At 34.9% G+C, this 18948-nt stretch overlaps 2 protein-coding genes across 10 annotated transcripts; both read left to right on the top strand.

Moving 5' to 3' along the window:
- The first annotated feature begins 541 nt into the window (after positions 1–541).
- Positions 542–8298, top strand: LOC107623653 (superoxide dismutase [Fe] 3, chloroplastic). Of its 9 annotated transcripts, none has more exons than XM_088483613.1 (11): positions 543–737; positions 787–985; positions 1575–1762; positions 2444–2585; positions 4221–4298; positions 4599–4790; positions 6371–6542; positions 7515–7588; positions 7665–7691; positions 7817–7840; positions 7917–8298. In XM_088483613.1, the coding sequence occupies exons 4-11, from the start codon at positions 2493–2495 to the stop codon at positions 8040–8042; spliced, it is 786 nt and encodes a 261-aa protein (XP_088339739.1). In that variant the 5' UTR covers positions 543–737; positions 787–985; positions 1575–1762; positions 2444–2492; the 3' UTR covers positions 8043–8298. The 9 variants fall into 9 exon arrangements, with proteins under 9 accessions (XP_088339726.1, XP_088339730.1, XP_020968839.1 ...); XM_088483623.1 differs by having other exon boundaries at positions 2479–2585; XM_088483600.1 differs by having other exon boundaries at positions 542–985; positions 1531–1762; positions 4218–4298.
- A 138-nt stretch (positions 8299–8436) lies between these two features.
- Positions 8437–16697, top strand: LOC107623460 (putative disease resistance protein RGA3). Its single transcript, XM_088483592.1, is given in 10 exon segments — positions 8437–9757; positions 10473–10579; positions 12208–12285; positions 12585–12776; positions 13656–14681; positions 14683–14935; positions 14938–15594; positions 15597–15742; positions 15745–16606; positions 16609–16697. Coding segments are annotated over 9 exon segments (3396 nt in total). The 5' UTR covers positions 8437–9757; positions 10473–10486.
- The last annotated feature ends 2251 nt before the right edge of the window (positions 16698–18948 follow it).

Raw genomic sequence — 18948 nt, forward strand, 5'->3', positions numbered from 1 at the left:
ATTGGGTTTGGATTTCTCAGCTTTCAGCTTCCATGAATTGACTCCACCAATCCCAAGCTTTTAGGTTAGGGTCGCGGGGAATAGCTGTTCCAAATTTGAAGAACTTTTGTACAAAAGATAATGGCATGCATCGGTGTCTCTGGCGCCGATTGAGGGGACAAATATAAGAAGCAATTATAGATATATAAATATTTAATATATATAATTTCATTTAAATAATATTACAAAATCTAAGTCTTATTCTGTTGTCGTACCAAAAAACACTAGATGAAGATTTTTGGATAATTACTATTGTTATGAAAATCAAATCGAACTGGTCGGTTTAACTTAATTAACTGAGAACTGATCATTAAACTGGTCCGATTAGGCTCGAAAATCATTTAAAAAATTTATCATAAAATCGGTGAATTGGTGGTTAATTGATGAACCGGTAGAACCGGCCAGTTTTTTCAAAAATTTTTGGGTTCGGTAATCCTCTCCAAAACGGTGCCGTTGTGGGCTTTAGAAAGGAAAAAAAGAAAAACGGCAAAAACCCTAAAACTAAAGAAGGAAAGTAACACAGCCACACCCACTCACCCAGCATCAACTATCCTCTCCTCTCTGAAACTACACAGCAATACAGCATCAACTAAACCTAGACCCCAGCCACCCAGCCCTGCAGCCCGCCGCCCGCAGTCACCGCAGTCTCTGCCGCCACTGCAGCCACGAAGCCCCCGCATCAGCCCTCGCAGCTCCCCGCAACCCCCACAGCCTCGCAGCTCCCCGCAACCCCCACAGCCACCGCAGCCCCCACACCCACGCAGCCTCCACCGCCACCGTAGAAGATCCGTCGCCGTCGTAGGAAGCTGTGTCGCCGTGATTGGAAGCTCCCTCGCCGTCGTTTGGAAGCTCGTTGGCCGTCTCCTCTGTTCGAGCTCTCTCTCTCTCTCTCTCTCTGTGTGTGTCGCCGTTGTGTTTCTGCCACTGCCCTTCCTCCTCGCAGCCGGTGAGTACTGTGATAAATTGAGAACATTGAATGCTGTGTAGTTTGTTAAACAGTCACTTTGCTGTTCATAATTTTGTTCATTTTTTTATTCATACTTGTTCATAAGCACTGATAATATTGAATGCTGTGTAGTTTGTGAATTTTGTTCATAAAATTTCTGTTTGCTGTTCATAATTTTGTTCATATTTGTTCATAAACAAATAAACAATGATAATATTAAATGCTGTGTAGTTTGTTAATTTTGTTCATAAAATTTCTGTTTGCTGTTCATAATTTTATTCATAATTTTGTTCATATTTGTTCATAAGCACTGTGATAATTATGTTGCTGAGTTAATTGACTTAATTCTATTCATAAATTTTTTGTTTGCTGAGTTAATTTTGTTTGCTGAGTAGTTTTGTAAGCACTGTGATGAAAGTTTGTAAGCTGAGTTAATTTTTTTTTGGTAAGCACTGTGATATTTAATTAAACCGGTTGAATTCCGATTGAATTCCGGTAGAACCAGTGAACTGTTGAACCATTGACTTTACCGGTTTATTGACCAGTTTGGTTCTCGCAACCTTGGTAATTACTCTTGGTTGTTATCCAGTACCCAGACCCAAGTCCCAACCTTAGGCTGCTGCACTGCTGTGACTTCATCTTCTCCCCTTTTCCTTTGCCAACTTCGCTGCTCCGTTCAACTCCTGCGCCGCCGCCGTCCTGCATTGCTACTCCACGTCTCTGCTCTTCTCTTCGCCGGCGTCTCTCACCTCTCCGGCCATTTCTCCCCTGTCCCTGGTAAGATCTACTGCTCTCTCCTTTTCTGCTTGGATTTTGGCATTTTACTTTATTAATTTGATTTCATGCTACTTAATAATCAGTTTCTGATAATGTAATTTTTCATATTTAAAAATTCTATTTTTTCCCCATGAATTTGATTTTGATTTTTTGATGTTGGTGGCTGTTGTTTTTGTTAATGAATGCGGTTCTAATTTTGTTGGCTATTCTGTTTACAGATATATGATTGTATTTCCAATTTTTCACCATATCTCCCTTTCTGCCATGCTGCGTTCATGCCATTCCTCCTGTGCAATACAAGAAACTCCCATGGCTGTGTAGTGTGTGGTTTATCATTAATTAGAAGAGGCCCTGTTTTGCTTTTTTTTGTTGTTTATCATTAATTAGTGATCTTTTAAGTTATGTGCGTTTAGTTAAGAACTTTGATGGGATGAACTTGAATGTGAAATTTTAGGAATGAAATAGACAAAATATTACTTGGGAATGTGAAATTTTGAATTTTATTGTTATTGAATCATTGAATTTAGATATCTAGAAATTAATATTGATATGTTTTAAAGAGTTTTATTTTATATTTAATTAAATTGGTTTGATGACAGTTCACATGGTTAGACCATTGAACCTTTGAACTAGTCACTTAACCAGTTCACTGACCGATTTGGTTCTTGCAACCTTGGGCAGAACCATATTGATATGCTGTGTGTGTAAATTGCTAGGCAACAAAGTAGCAATGACTTCTTGTTACTTCAGCCCTCTGCATACTACTTGTCATCTCACTTCTACAGGCTTATCTACAAAGTTCAAGATTCCGAAGCTTCACATGGTAAATTTCTTGGGCTAATACTTTATTGTCATCCTTATTTTTAATTTCTCCCTTTAAAATTACTTTAATCACCCAGTATAGCATGTGTTCACACATTAATTGTCAACATCTAGTTTCAGGTAGCATATTTATCTTTTGATTGATGTTTGAAGTTACACCACTTGAACCATATTCACCTTTGATTGAAAAGATGTTTCAGATTATCCACATGAACATGCTTAAACTATTAATCATTTTCTACAAAAATAGAAGGTTAAGAAACCACCATTTTGTGTTCCCCCAAAAGATTCATTTTTTGACAAAATAGTCTCTGGAAAAAAAATTGCCCTTTTGACCCTCCAAAGATGATCTTAATTTTAGAAAATGTACTATTTTTTCCTAACCAATTCATGCATTTGATCCAATTTTTGTAAAAACATTTGCATAATTATTTAAAAGGTATATATAGAAAAATTGAGGTAAAATACTAAAATTCGATTTTTGTACCCTTTTTAAATTTCATTTTAAATGTTTTGCCATTCACATAATAGAAATCGTAAAATTAAATCAACTTAATGTAAAATCACTAAATTTGGAGAATCGAAATATATCATTTTTCTTTCAGAGTAAACTTGAAAAACTCTGTCGGAATTTGATCTTTAGAGCCATTTTAGAGCATGTCTCTTCATATTTGGTGCATTTTGTTCGATAGAGATGATCGTTGAGGAGCCAAGATGTCATTTCCTTCTTTCTGGGTCCATTTTGGAAAGAACTGAAGTTTTTGGGGACCAAAATGGTAGTTTAGTCTCTCCGTTTTATTTTTTGAATAAGTGGTTGACACTTGACATTCAAAATGAATGAAGCAAACTTGCAAGCTACACAAGAAAAGCCTTTAAATACAAAGACTAAAGAAACAAGTGAAAGTAATTAAATTACCAAGCACCCACCAATTTATAATAAAAATGAAGTCAGTTTTATCTAGTTTGTGTCTTATTATATAACCTTCATTAATAAAACCCAATAGAAAACCTAATAATGGAAAAATAGTACACTTCCTATATAATTTTAACGGTAGATAAACCAAAAAACCATATATTTTTCCTATCCTTGTAAACTTTGGTAAGATTTCTTAAGAAGCCTGCGGAATCGCCTAGAGATTCTCAAAAATGCAAATCTCAAACAAGAAACATGACCAACAGAATCACCCAAGGCCTAACATCATCTTATCCAAAGTCTTGCCAAGTAGGACTTATTGCATACTTTCTGTTGGTATTGTTTGGTTTCCAGTCATGGAATTCATGTAAATATGACTTTTTTCTGTGGCTTTGTAAAATTGTTGGCTGCTTGTCGTCTGTCGACTATGTTTCTTCAAATCTCTATATTTTCTTGTGTGAAATGGGATAGGTTGATGATAACTTGTAGACACTATTGGGTAATATCATTCTTTAGGCTAGAAAACTATGAATTGTTAGTGAAGGTTTACGAATATTGTATACTTGGGCAAGCTAAATAGGTATTGGCAATTGCCAAATACTTCTTTTGTATTAATGAAATTGATTTCATGTCATTCCTGATTCCACATGAAGAGCTTCTTCAGTAAGGCAACTTCCTTACCAATTTGTGCTGATATATTCCCTTTCAATTGTATTTAAGCAGAAAAAGAGGTGTCAAGTCTCTTCAAGATCTTCGAAAGTGACTGCATTTTATGGCTTGAGGACCCCTCCTTATGAACATGTAAGTGAATCACTTAGTTACTGGATTTCATGTTTCTATATGAAGATAAATAGGATTTTGGTGCAACATTTACCAAAAAACTAAAAACTAGAATTTCGCCACATATTATACAATAATGAAAATCTCATAATTTACATGAAAAAGAATTAAAAATCCCGAAAATCTTTGTGGCTCTTAGAAATTGGAAGCTTTTAAAACATTTTTCTTCATTTCAAATTACAAATTTGATTTTTGAACTTGTATTTTTTCCAAGTTTTGTTTATTTGTCTTATACTTTTGCACTGCTTCATGCTCATCTAGGATGCACTAGAGCCGTATATGAGTAAGAGGACAATTGACATGCATTGGGGAGAACATCATCATAATTTTATAGAAGGTTTGAACAAACAGCTGGAGAAGGATGATATACTATATGGTTACACCTTGGATGAACTAGTCAAAGTGACTTACAACAATGGCAATCCCTTATCTGAATTCAACAATGCTGCTGAGGTACTGATTAAATTGGTGTCATTTACTCCAAAAAAATTCCCTTAACTTATATTTATCCATAAAAAGGAAAGAAATTTAAGGAAATTAAAAAGATCTAATACGAAGTAGCTATGATAATATACTACATATACAAATGGGAGTATCCCTGAGTAATTTACTAGCACTTTCAGAAACACCGATAGTTTCAGTTTGGAGCTACATAGGTCATAAAGGGACTTCATTCTTCATTCTTCAATACTTGGTCATAAAGGGACTTCATTCTTCATTCTTCTAATTCGCGTTTAGGTGAAATCTTTCTTCTAGAGTGTCACTTTGCAAGCTCGGTAGTGTTCTCTATATTTGGAAATAGGAAATAAATTATAGATAATCAAGTTAGCTTTAAAATGGACCCTTAAACCAAGTCAAATGTATCTGTAGTTGGAGATATTTATAACTGATCATTTGTCAGATTGGTTGGTTATAGCGTGATTTCCTACTCTTACCTTGCTACTATTTTGTCTCCCTAACATAATTCAAAATTGATCTTGTGGTGAACTGAAAGAATGAAGGAATTGTTCTCATCTTCTCATAGTGTCAAAGATCATTTAAATTCGATAAATATGGAATGAGTTATGACTATATTTTGTAGAGTTGTTATTGCCGGTTAAGAATTTACTTAAGTTTGTGTTGTCATACTTTCAAATTTTAAATTAGGTAACTTAGTTTTCATGTGCATCATCTAGGTTTTTGCCATAAATTTAATTAATTAATAATGAATTAATTATTGAATAATTAAACTTATAAATAATCTTATGAAATTTGAATTTCTTTTGCATCTTAAACTTGTGGTTATTAATGATCATTAAACTTTTATAATAACTTTTAATTTTAAATATCTACTTTTATTTATTAAAATTTTATGTTTATTGTGATATTTCTTATTTTTCCTTAAGTTTATCAATAGACTACCTTATGACTTCTAATTTGTTTATTATCATACCAAACATTACAAAATGGGATAATTAACATGGTTCAAAAATTTAGGATGTTACATTAATGGTTTTGGTGGGGGGCATTATTCGATGTCTGAGTCGTTTTCTCAAATCTGTGTCTAGTCCATATTTAAGTTTTTTTATAGATATTTTGGAATATACATATCGTACTTCAAATATTAAATATTTTGTCTTGATCTATATATGATTTTAAAGATTTTCATTCAGTCTTTGTAAATTACACCAGATAATCGACGGACTAATACAACAAAGACAACCTTACATTGAAAAAGAGGGACGAAATGATACCGGAAAAAAGAAACTAACAACTTAGGGGGGAGTGAGGGACCAAAAACATATTTAAGCCAAAATATGCAAACCAAGCAGACACTTAATAATCATTCTTGTTCTTGTTCTTGAACCATTTTCTTTTTGTGGCAACAAATAAGTTGTCAGTCCTATCTGTATGATTAAGCTAATTTTGTTTGTTCATATGATTGATAATAATGAAGAAGCTGCAATTGTGACTGTAAATACTTTTTTTATTTAAACAGAAAAACACACATCATAGCAGTGTCAGGTAATTAATTGTGCCCCTTTCCCGCGCAGGTTTGGAATCATAACTTCTTCTGGGAGTGTATGCGACCAGATGGGGGTGATATGCCCGAGCTAGGTCTTCTTCAACAGATTGAAAAAGATTTCGGATCATTTACAAACTTTAGAGACAAGTTTGTAGAAGCTTCCCTCACACTATTCGGTTCTGGCTGGGTTTGGCTAGTTTGTAAGTCTACTTAATGCTTAAAAAATAATGTGTTGGTTGCACAGAATTCATAAATGATCTTAATATGTTTATATAACCATTGGAGTTCCCCTATAATACATGGGTGGCTATGGAAGGACACAGGTTTTTTAGAAGATTTCAGTTGACAGTAAATAAAGAGAAAAAAAGGATTAGTTTAGCTAGGATCAGTGATATTTTGGAGAGTTGGGGGTCTCTTTGATCATGCTAATCAAGATCCTTAGTCAATAAAAAAAAATAAAAAAAGAAAGAATAAAAAGGAAATATTTCTGATTCCAGTCTAACATTATCAAAGTAAATCAATTTTTTCAAAAAGTAAGATGTTCAAATTGTTTTACTGGTGTGGTTCTTAAACCCTCATTGCCATTATGTAGAATACTTTTGTTTATTATTCTTGATGCAGAGCTAAACTTTCCTTATTCCCAGTTCAAATATGGAACAATTGTTTGGATGATCTGTGTTTGATAGAACTATGTTCAAGTATATTATCCTAAACTATCGAATATTTATAATTTTAGGATTAAGGAATAATCAAAGGAGAAAGATTCACCAAATATTTATTATATGTATTGCTAGGTCAAATAATGTAGTCCTATTGATGTGAGCCCATGTATGCAAACTAAAAGAATAATGCCCTGATAATATGCATTAGGTATATGATAAAACAGAAATCTGAATTTAGAAATCCTAAATTTTATTTTATCAATTAGATGATTAATTGACTTCACATTACACTATAGATATTTTTTTCAATACCCTCTTCCATAAACGTAATGTCATTAGGATTCCATTATCATCCTCCATGCTTAAAATTGTCAAGGTTGTTTGTGAATATGCGTTGATTTAATCTTTTATTAGTTGTCTTTTTCCTATTCTGTTGATACAATTATTTTCCATATATTTTTTCTAATAATGTCAATGATTATTGCTAATATTCACATTTGATTGTTTTAGTGAGGCGAGAAGAAAGACGACTAGCCATAGTGAAAACTGCAAATGCCATTTGTCCAATTGTGTGGGATCACATAGTAAGCTAATTTCCACATTCCTCCAAATTGGTTGATTTATTATTGTCATTCGAACTGATAATATTTTATGATGCAGCCAATTATCAACTTGGATTTGTGGGAGGTATAATCTCTCTTTCTCTCTATCACAACAAAACTTGTGGTCATGAGGATGTACATACAATTACATCGCAGGAACCTTTATGTTTATCATTACTAACTGAAAATACTTTCTTCCCTTTTGTACAGCATGCTTATTATCTGGATTATAAGGTATGTTCATCATGGATTATCACTTAGTTTCCAGGAGAATATTAACTGAACAATTCTGATGCGATTTTTTGGACAGAATGACAGGGTAAGGTATGTGAATGTATTTCTTGACCACCTTGTATCTTGGGATGCTGCATCAATGCACTTGACACGGGCAGAGGCTTTTGTGAATTTAGGGGAGCCTAAAATCCCTGTTGCATGAACTGCTGAAATGGTATATGTGATCCTCACTACAAGGGATTCACCGTGTTCATGATCATGATCGCCCCGTGTGTTTTTTTGCAGTTGTCGATTTTTGCAATTTTAAGTCTACGATTAATGACAACTTGACATATCGGGGTGTATGCGACTTAGAACAGTATAAAAGGGTTTAGGCTACCATTCTATTTGTATGCATGTAATATCTTCTACATATATATATATATATAAGAGTAAATACTTAACCTGGTTGCTGGCCATCTTATTTCTTAAATTGCTGCACGATCATAAATTTGTTCATCCACCCCATAACTTTCTCAGTCTTCGGAATATGTTGAAATTAAGGAGATTGGAGAGGTAGTTTGTCTAATTTGTGTCTATAATATGAATTATGAAGAGTTAATTTTGTATATTAACGAAAAATCTGAGTAGTTGAAATTAGTAATAATTAACATGTGTTTTAATGTTTCCATAGATATTTATTGTAACTTTAAAAGTAAGGTTTTATTTAATTCTTTGTTAAAAATACGGTTACATGTTTTGTCTGGTAGAAATGTTCTAAATTTTGTTTGGTAAACGATAATGTAAAATATTCATAAATTGATAAAAAAAATGGCCACAGCACGAGTATTATTGGCTGAACCAATACTACCTAATGTATCATGCGGGCTCTGATGTCATGGCTTTGGTTCAATTTGCCACTTGAAAATAATATAATTCACACAATCATTAAGAATTAGGATATAACATATATGAGGAGTGCTATGGAGCCAGCAGAATTTGTAATGTGTAGCCATCAATTAGCCATCATCAATATTTTTAATGGTGTGAGATGACATCTAATGGTTAAGTGCTGGTCAAATTTCAATAGAAGTGCTGACCTTCTAGACTTTTCCAACATATATAGTACAAAAACAAAGCAATACCTAGAGCATTCCTCTCCACACTACACTCATGACTATTGCTTTACTTGGAATTGTCATTGGAAACTTGCAAAATTTTGTCTAAAATGAGCTTGCAACAATTTGGGGGGTTGAATCACATACCGTAAAGCTATCTAGTAACCTCAGTTCAATCCATGCAGTGCTTCAAGATGCTGAAGAGAAACAAATTACAGAGCGTGCTGTGAAGCTTTGGCTGCAGAAGCTTTCAAATGCAGCATATGTATTTGATGATATCTTAGATGAATGTTCAATAAAATCCAACCGTCTAGTGCTTAAGGCACATGTTATGTACTTTGCCCGTTTTGTTCATAAAATTCATGTTTGTTGTTCATAATTTTATTCATAATTTTGTTTATATTTGTTCATAAACACTGTGATAATTCTGTTGATGAGTAGTTTTGTCAACACTGTGATAAAAGCTTGTAAACTGAGTTAATTTTTTTTGGTAAGTGCTGTGATATTTAATTAAATCGGTTAAATTTCGATTGAACTCTAGTTGAACCAGTAAATTGTTGAATCAGTGACTTTACCGGTTTATTGACCGGTTTGGTTCTCAACCTTTGTAATTACTCTTGGTTGTTATCTAGTACCCAGACCCAAGTCTCAACCTTAGGTTGCTGCACTGCTGTGACTTCATCTTCTCCCCTTTTCCTTTGCCAACTTCGCTGCTCCGTTCAACTTCTGCGCCGCCGCTGTCCTGCATTGCTACTCCACGTCTCTGCTCTTCTCTTCGCCGGCATCTCTCACCTCTCTGGCCATTTCTCCCCTGTCCCTGGTAAGATTCACTGCTGTCTCCTTTTCTGGTTGGATTTTGGCATTTTACTTTATTAATTTGATTTCATGATAATTAATAATTAGTTTCTGATAAAGTAATTTTTCATATTTTAAAATCCTATTTTTTCCCCATGAATTTGATTTTGATTTTTTGATGTTGGTGGCTGTTGTTTTTGTTAATAAATGCGGTTCTAATTTTGTTGGCTATTCTGTTTACAGATATATGATTGTATTTCCAATTTTTCACCATATCTCCCTTTCTGCCATGTTGTGTTCATGCCATTCCTCCTGTGCAATACAAGAAACTCCCATGACTGTGTAGTGTGTGGTTTATCATTAATTAGAAGAGGCTCTATTTTGCTTTTTTTGTTGTTTATCATTAATTAGTGACCTTTTAAGTTATGTGGGTTTAGTTAAGAACTTTGATGGGATGAACTTGAATGTGAAATTTTAGGAATGAAATAGACAAAATATTACTTGGGAATGTGTAATTTTGAATTATATTGTTATTGAATCATTGAATTTAGATATCTAGCAATTAATATTGATATATTTTAAAGAGTTTTATTTTATATTTAATTAAATTGGTTCGATGACAGTTCACATGGTTGGACCATTGAACCTTTGAACCAGTCACTTGACCAGTTTACTGACCGATTTAGTTCTTGCAACCTTGGGCAGAACCATATTGATATGCTGTGTGTGTAAATTGCTAGGCAACAAAGTAGTAATGACTTCTTGTTACTTCAACCCTCTGCATGCTACTTGTCATCTCACTTCTACAGGCTTATCTACAAAGTTCAAGATTCCGAAGCTTCACATGGTAAATTTCTTGGGCTAATACTTTATTGTCATCCTTATTATTAATTTCTCCCTTTAAAATTACTTTAATCACCCAGTATAGCATGTGTTCACACATTAATTGTCAACATCTAGTTTCAGGTAGCATATTTATCGTTTGATCGATGTTTGAAGTTACACCACATGAACCATAATCACCTTTGATTGAAAAGGTGTTTCAGATTATCCACATGAACATGCTTAAACTATTAATCATTTTCTACAAAAATAGAAGGTTAAGAAACTACCATTTTGTGTTCCCCCAAAAGATTCATTTTTTGACAAAATAGTCTCTGGAAAAAAAAAATGCCCTTTTGACCCTCCAAAGATGATCTTAATTTTACAAAATGTACTATTTTTTCCTAACCAATTCATGCATTTGATCCAATTTTTGTAAAAATATTTGCATAATTATTTAAAAAGTATATATAGAAAAATTGAGGTAACATACTAAAATTTCATTTTTGTACCCTTTTTAAATTTCATTTTAAATGTTTTGCCATTCACATAATAGAAATCGTATAATTAAATCAATTTAACGTAAAATAACCAAATTTGGAGAATCGAAATATATCATTTTTCTTTCTAAGTAAACTTGAAAAACTCTGTCGGAATTTGATCTTTAGAGCCTTTTTAGAGCATGTCTCTTCATATTTGGTGCATTTTGTTCGATAGAGATGATCCTTGAGGGGCCAAGATGTCATTTCCTTCTTTCTGGGTCCATTTTGGAAAGAACTGAAACTTTTGGGGACCAAAATGGCAGTTTAGTCTCTCCGTTTTATTTTTTGAATAAGTGGTTGACACTTGACATTCAAAATGAATGAAGCAAACTTACAAGCTACCCAAGAAAAGCCTTTAAATACAAAGACTAAAGAAACAAGTGAAAGTAATTAAATTACCAAGCACCCACCAATTTATAATAAAATGAAGTCAGTTTTATCTAGTTTGTATCTTATTATATAACCTTCATTAATAAAACCCAGTATAAAACCTAATAATGGAAAAATAGCACACTTCCTACATAATTTTAACGGTAGATAAACCAAAAAACCATATATTTTTCCTATCCTTGTAAACTTTGGTAAGATTTCTTCTTAAGCCTGCGGAATCGCCTAGAGATTCTCAAAAATGCAAATCTCAAACAATAAACATGATCAACAGAATCACCCAAGGCCTAAATTCATCTTATCCGAAGTCTTGCCAAGTAGGACTTACTGCATACTTTCTGTTGATATTGTTTGGTTTCCAGTCATGGAATTCATGTAAATATAACTTTTTTGTGTGGCTTTGTATTATTGTTGGCTGCTTGTTGACTATGTATTTTCAAATCTCTATATTTTCTTGTGTGAAATGGGATAGGTTGATGATAACTTGTAGACACTATTGGGTAATATCATTCCTTAGTATAGAAAACTATAAATTGTTAGTGAAGGCTTACGAATATTGTATACTTGGGCAAGCTAAATAGGTATTGGCAATTGCCAAATACTTCTTTTGTATTAATGAAATTGATTTCATGTCATTTCTGATTCCACATGAAGAGCCTCTTTAGTAAGGCAACTTCCTTACCGATTTGTGCTGATATCTTCCCTTTTAATTGTATTTAAGCAGAAAAAGAGGTGTCAAGTCTCTTCAAGATCTTCGAAAGTAACTGCATTTTATGGCTTGAGGACCCCTCCTTATGAACATGTAAGTGAATCACTTAGTTACTGGATTTCATGTTTCTATATGAAGATAAATAGGATTTTGGTGCAACATTTACCAAAAAACTAAAAACTAGAATTTCGCCACATGTTATACAATAATGAAGATCTCATAATTACACGAAAAAGAATTAAAAATCCCAGAAACCTTTGTGGCTCTTAGAAATTGGAAGCTTTTAAAACATTTTTCTTCATTTCAAATTACAAATTTGAGTCTTGAACTTGTATTTTTTCTAAGTTTTGTTTGTTTGTCTTATACTTTTGCACTGCTTCATGCTCTTATAGGATGCAGTAAAGCCGTATATGAGTAAGAAGACAATTGACATGCATTGGGGAGAACATCATCATACTTTTATAGAATGTTTGAACAAACAGCTGGAGAAGGATGATATACTATACGGTTACACCTTGGATGAACTAGTCAAAGTGACGTACAACAATGGCAATCCCTTACCTGAATTCAAAAATGCTGCTGAGGTACTGATTAAATTGGTGTCATTTACTCCAAAAAATTTCCTTAACTTATATTTATCCATAAAAGGAAAGAAATTTAAGAAAATTAAAAAGATCTAATACGAAGTAGCTTTGATAATATACTACATATACAAATGGGAGCATCCCTAAGTAATTTACTAGCACTTTCAGAAACACCGACAGTTTCAGTTTGGAGCTACATAGGTCATAAAGGGACTTCATTCTTCATTCTTCAATACTGGGATGATGTATATATCTCCACAAAGAGTAAATACTTAACCTGGTTGCTGACCATCTTATTTCTTAAATTGCTGCACGATCATGAATTTGTTCATCCACCCCGTAACTTTCTCTCTCTTCGGAATATGTTGAAATTAAGGAGATTGGAGAGGTAGTTTGTCTAATTTGTGTCTATAATATGAATTATGAAGAGTTAATTTTGTATATTAACGAAAAATCTGAGTAGTTGAAATTAGTAATAATTAACATGTGTTTTAATGTTTCCATAGATATTTATTGTAACCTTAAAAGTAAGGTTTTATTTAATTCTTTGTTAAAAATACGGTTACATGTTTTGTCTGGTAGAAATGTTCTAAATTTTGTTTGGTAAACGATAATGTAAAATATTCTTAAATTGATAAAAAAAAATGACCACAGCACGAGTATTATTGGCTGAACCAACACTACCTAATGTATCATGCGGGCTCTGATGTCATGGCTTTGGTTCAACTTGCCACTTGAAAATAATATAATTCACACAATCATTAAGAATTAGCATATAACATATATAGCACAAAAACAAAGAAATACCTCTTGAGCATTCCTCCCCACACTACACTCATGGCTACTGCTTTACTTGGAATTGTCATTGGAAACTTGCAGAATTTTGTCCAGAATGAGCTTGCAACAATTTGGGGGGTTGAATCACATACCGTAAAGCTATCTAGTAACCTCAGTTTAATCCATGCAGTGCTCCAAGATGTTGAAAAGAAACAAATTACAGAGCGTGCTGTGAAGCTTTGGCTGCAGAAGCTTTTAGATGCAGCATATGTGTTTGATGATATCTTAGATGAATGTTCAATAAAATCCAACCGTCTAGTGCTTAAGGCACATGTTATGTACTTTGCCCGTTTTCATCCCAGGATCATTCTGTTTCATCGTGACATTGGTAGGAGGATGAAAGAGATTACCAAAAGATTCCATGAGATTGATGAAGAGAGGAGGAAGTTTGAGTTGCATGCAGGTGTTGCAGAGAGGCAACAAGAAGATGATCAATGGCGCCAGACGTGTTCTGTTCGAACTGAGCAACACATGTATGGAAGAGATCAAGACAGAGATGAGATTTTGAAGTTTCTTTTAAGCCATTCTGGCAACACTGACGAGCTCTCCGTCTATCCCATTGTTGGTATTGGAGGACTTGGAAAAACAACTCTTGCTCAATGGATCTTCAATGATGATTGTGTAATCAAACACTTTGACCTCAGAATTTGGGTTTGTATTTCCAGTGATTTTAATATAATGAAAATTTTGCAGTCCATTGTAGAATTCATCACCTTACAAAACCCCAACCTCTCTACTTTAGAATCAATGCAAAAGAAAGTTCAAGAGATGCTACTCCGCAAGAGGTATTTACTTGTTCTAGACAACGTGTGGAATGAGGATCAAGAAGAATGGAAGAAGTTGAAATGCATGTTACAATGTGGAAGCGGAGTAAAAGGTTCTGTAATTTTGGTAACTACTCGAAATGAAAGTGTTGCATCCATCATGGGAACATGCTCTATTCATCGCCTCTTACCTTTATCCGAGAATGACAACTGGTCATTGTTCAAACACCATGCATTTGGCAATAACAAAGAAAGTGCAGAGCTTGAAAAGATAGGAAAGGAGATTGTGAAAAAATGTGTAGGTTTCCCCTCTTGCATCCAAAGTACTTGGAAGCCTTCTACGCAACATAAGTGAGAAACAACAATGGCTTGATATAAAGGAAAGTAAGATTTGGAATATATCCGGAGGTGATGCGATCATGCGTGCTCTGAGAATAAGCTACTTTAATTTGAAGTTGTCGCTAAGGCAGTGCTTTTCTTTTTGTGCCATTTACCCTGAAGACTTCCGAATCTTGAAAGAAGAGCTAATTCATCTCTGGATGGCAAATGGGCTTATTAAGTCGGAAATTTGGAGGTTGAGCATGTTGGCAACGATGTGTGGGATGAATTGTGTCAGAGATCATTTTTTGAAGAAGTGAAGGATGATTTATTTGGAAATGTTACATTCAAGATTCATGATTTATTCCATGAACTTGCTCAATCTATTGTAGGGGAAGAGTGTAAGGTTTCTAAGTCTGCAAACTTGAGTAATCTGTCAAGTAGACTCCACCATATAAGTTCGGTAGGCTTGGATGGAGAATCCAAATTCAACATGGGTGCCTTCAAGAAAGTTGAATCCCTAAGGACTTTTATTGAGTTTGATTCGCTTGTTTTGTTTAATTCACATGGCTTGCCACCATTCAATTCTCTCCGAGCATTAAGCATGAGCTCTATGCAACTCTCTGCACTCAAAAGCTTAACACACTTGAGGTACTTAAATATTTGCAACAGTTTGATCATAACATTGCCCAAGTGTATTTCTATGCTGCGAAAATTGCAAGTTCTAAAACTGTATTCTTGCTTTTATCTTCGTTCCTTACTTGAATACTTTACATGCCTACAAGATCTTAGACATCTCTCCATTCAAAGGTGTCCGTCATTAGTATCAATGCCCTCGAAAATCGGTACACTGAAATGTCTCAAGACATTGAGTACTTTCATTGTGGATTCAAAAGCTGGTCTAGCATGGCCGAGTTACGCGATCTTAATCTTGGAGGCAAGCTACATATCAAAGGACTTGAGAATGTCCTCAGTGAAAGTGATGCTAGAGCTGCTAATTTGATTAGTAAGAAGAACCTGAATTGTTTATACTTGTCCTGGGGCGATAATAAATTAATAATGCAGATTCAGAAAAGGTGCTTAATGGCCTTGAGCCTCATTCAAATCTCAAAAGTTTTAGGATGAAGGGATATGGAGGAACACAATTGGCCCCTTGGTTGAGAAATACCTCACTTCTCTCGAGCTTAGTCAGTGTTACACTTCACCACTGCAAAAGTTGTGAGCAACTTCCCCCACTTGCTAAGTTACCTCATTTAACTTATCTTTCTATATGTGGAATGGAAGGTGTGAAACACATCGATGATGACTCGTATGAAGGCTTTGAGGAGAAGGCTTTCAAGTCCTTAAAGAAACTAATGCTACATGGGTTGCCAAACTTGATCTCTATGTTGAAAGATGAAGGAGCAGAGATGCTGCCTAATCTTCTAGAAGTTAGTATTTCATCTGTTCCCAAATTTAAATTGCCATGCCTTCCATCTGTCAAGAATCTTGAAATTCAAGACATGGCTTCCTTCCTAGTAGAAATTGTGCATAATTTGGATCATGTTGAGACACTATGTGTTGAATACTTCCCTAAACTCAAGGCATTACCGGATGCATTGCGCAGCCTCAGCTTGTTACAAACTTTAGAAATCGGATATTGCGATGAGCTCGAGTCTTTCTCATAAAATGTTCTGCAAGGTCTGAGCTCACTTCGAGCTTTGAGCATTCACCGTTGCAAGAAGTTGAAGTCTTTATCTGAAGGTGTGAGACACCTAACTTATCTCCAGTGCCTTGACATCTCATACTGTCCAGAGCTGGTGGATGTACAAAGCAGCATGAATGTGCTAACTACCCTCCACCACGTTACAATCTTCGGCGGGGACCATAATCGAGTTCTTCCAAAAGGCTTGCAGGGTATCCCTTCCCTACAAACTTTGAGTCTATACAATGTAGATTCATTGCCAGAATAGTTAGGAGACATGACTTCTCTTCAAGAATTACGCATCAGTTACTGCCCTGAGTTGAAATCATTGCCAAGTAGCTTTGGACAATTAACAAACTTGCACAAGTTATTAATTGAGAAAAGTCCAATGTTGGAGAAGCGATGCAAAAGGATAACAGGGGAAGATTGGCAACATATAGCTCACATCTCAGAACTCAAATTGGTTTCAGGACACAAAAGGACATTTTGCGGTAAGTTGATCAATATTTTCTTTGTAATTTTCCTTAGCTTTGGGTTAAAATAAGATGAAAATTTTCGTGAACGAGTTCGATAAGTAAATTTGCACTCTACTTTTAATTACTTCTTAATGTTTCCAAACTCCATACTATACACGTAACATTCTTTTGTTGGTCCTGCATACAGAGAAAATCAGGTTTAATTGGAATTCAAGGAAGATTTTATTTCATAATTTGATGAACGGTGATCAGTACCTTTATTTGGATGATGAATTTGACATGATAGCTGATGATCCAAAATTCAATTAAGTTTGCCAAACAAGGAAATATTCTGGTTAGTATTGAGAAGCATGTCTGTCTATTTGTTTATTTTTTTACATTCTGGTATTGAAGTTTTTTATTGTTAGGGAAAAAAAAGGAGAGAAATGGTTAAAAAGAAAAGGAATGATCTTAAGGATCCTCAAATAAAATTGAAAAGGATGACACAAAAATGCACAAAATTTTACATTCTCCACCATTTCAATTACAGCATAATGTGTATATCTTATGACAATGAACATGCCAATATGTGCAGGTCCTCAGAATTTAAATGAAACATGATGTCCTGCATCCTCTGAAAATGTCTTAATAAACCCACATGCTTCCAAAGGCTTCTTCAAGTGCCCTCTTCCTGCTTATTTCCATACTCCATCCTGCAGCCCTTGCACCTCTTTCGGCTCGTAGTCGCATTGTTTCTTCATCATCTGCATATCCCAACATGTCACCACCACCAAGCGGTAAAGGTTGTGGAGCCATGCCAGTGGGTCTTGGCTATCCTGCAAATGTAGGTGCATACTATCCCTGAGGAGCTGCACCAAATCCTGCTTGCAAATTTTGGTTTGCACCAAACTCTGTCATCCCATTAATGCAAAATCTTATGCACTTCACTTCCACTTCCACTCTCCAAATGCTAGAGCTTGTTAAGAAATGATTATTTTATTTTATTTTCACTTCATATTTCTCGACAATTGTTAAGACATAACTACAAATCAAGTGTTTCCTCACTTGATGGATTTGCTATTGGCATTTCTCAACAACCATATTCATTTCCGTTTTTTTATTAAAAAGAAAAGAAAAGAAAACTGATGGGGATTTCTTTATTTGTTTGGGATACAATGATTATTTTACTGTTTGTCAAATATCAAAAAGCCACCCAATTCTAACACAAGGGGAAATGGTCCAACGTCCTACGCGTGACAAGAAGGTGGGCAAAATGGGAGTTAGTACAAGCAATGTAGGTGGTAATGCGCTATATGCAAAAGATACTGCCATGACAGTGCCAGGTACGAGGTTCTCGATCCTTCAACAAGAAGAGAATGATGTCTTGCAAAACAATCATGAGAGACTACCCAATTATGTGGAGAAGGAGAATATTGTTATTTTATCACAATCTCAACCATCTTCTAGAACCTGCCCGAACTCCCCACGAAAGACAACCCAACCCAGAGTTTTACCAGCCCAAAACCAAACCTCAAAACAAGCCCAGAATGCATCTCCATCCCAAAACCCAAAAATGACACCACAACAGACTCCACCTTTGTGTGATGTTCTAACCCAGCCCAACTTTGCTCCTACACATAACCCCGTCCCTAACCAGACTACCTCTAGCCCAACTATGAAACAACATGGCCAAGACAATGACCATGTTCCTACCAACCCTCTCCTCTTAAACCGTTCAACCCTTCCACACCATCATAGTGTAAATTGGCAAATGTCTCAAGATACTTCCCAAGACACGGAAATGAAAGACACTTTTGTGCCAGATTCAGCTATGTTGGATGACAGAAATGAGTACCAGGAACCTAAACCACCCGACTTCAGTTCTGTTGGGACAGATTTTATGCTTGAAGCTATCAATAGTTATGAAGAAGAGGTACGACTGAAACTCCCTCAAATAGTAGACAAACCCATGGTGAATGGAAATATGGAATGTGAGACAGGCCCCACTCTTCAAGAGATAGGAAGTGATGCTACAGTCCCCAAGGGGGACAATGCCTAGTATATATGCTCCTTTTAGCGTTTTGTTGCTTCCTGATAAAGGAAGTTTGATGCTG

Source organism: Arachis ipaensis, chromosome B10 (assembly GCF_059453495.1).
Source record: "Arachis ipaensis isolate K30076 ecotype BB chromosome B10, ASM5945349v1, whole genome shotgun sequence".
In the NCBI taxonomy this organism is placed as follows: Eukaryota; Viridiplantae; Streptophyta; class Magnoliopsida; order Fabales; family Fabaceae; genus Arachis; species Arachis ipaensis.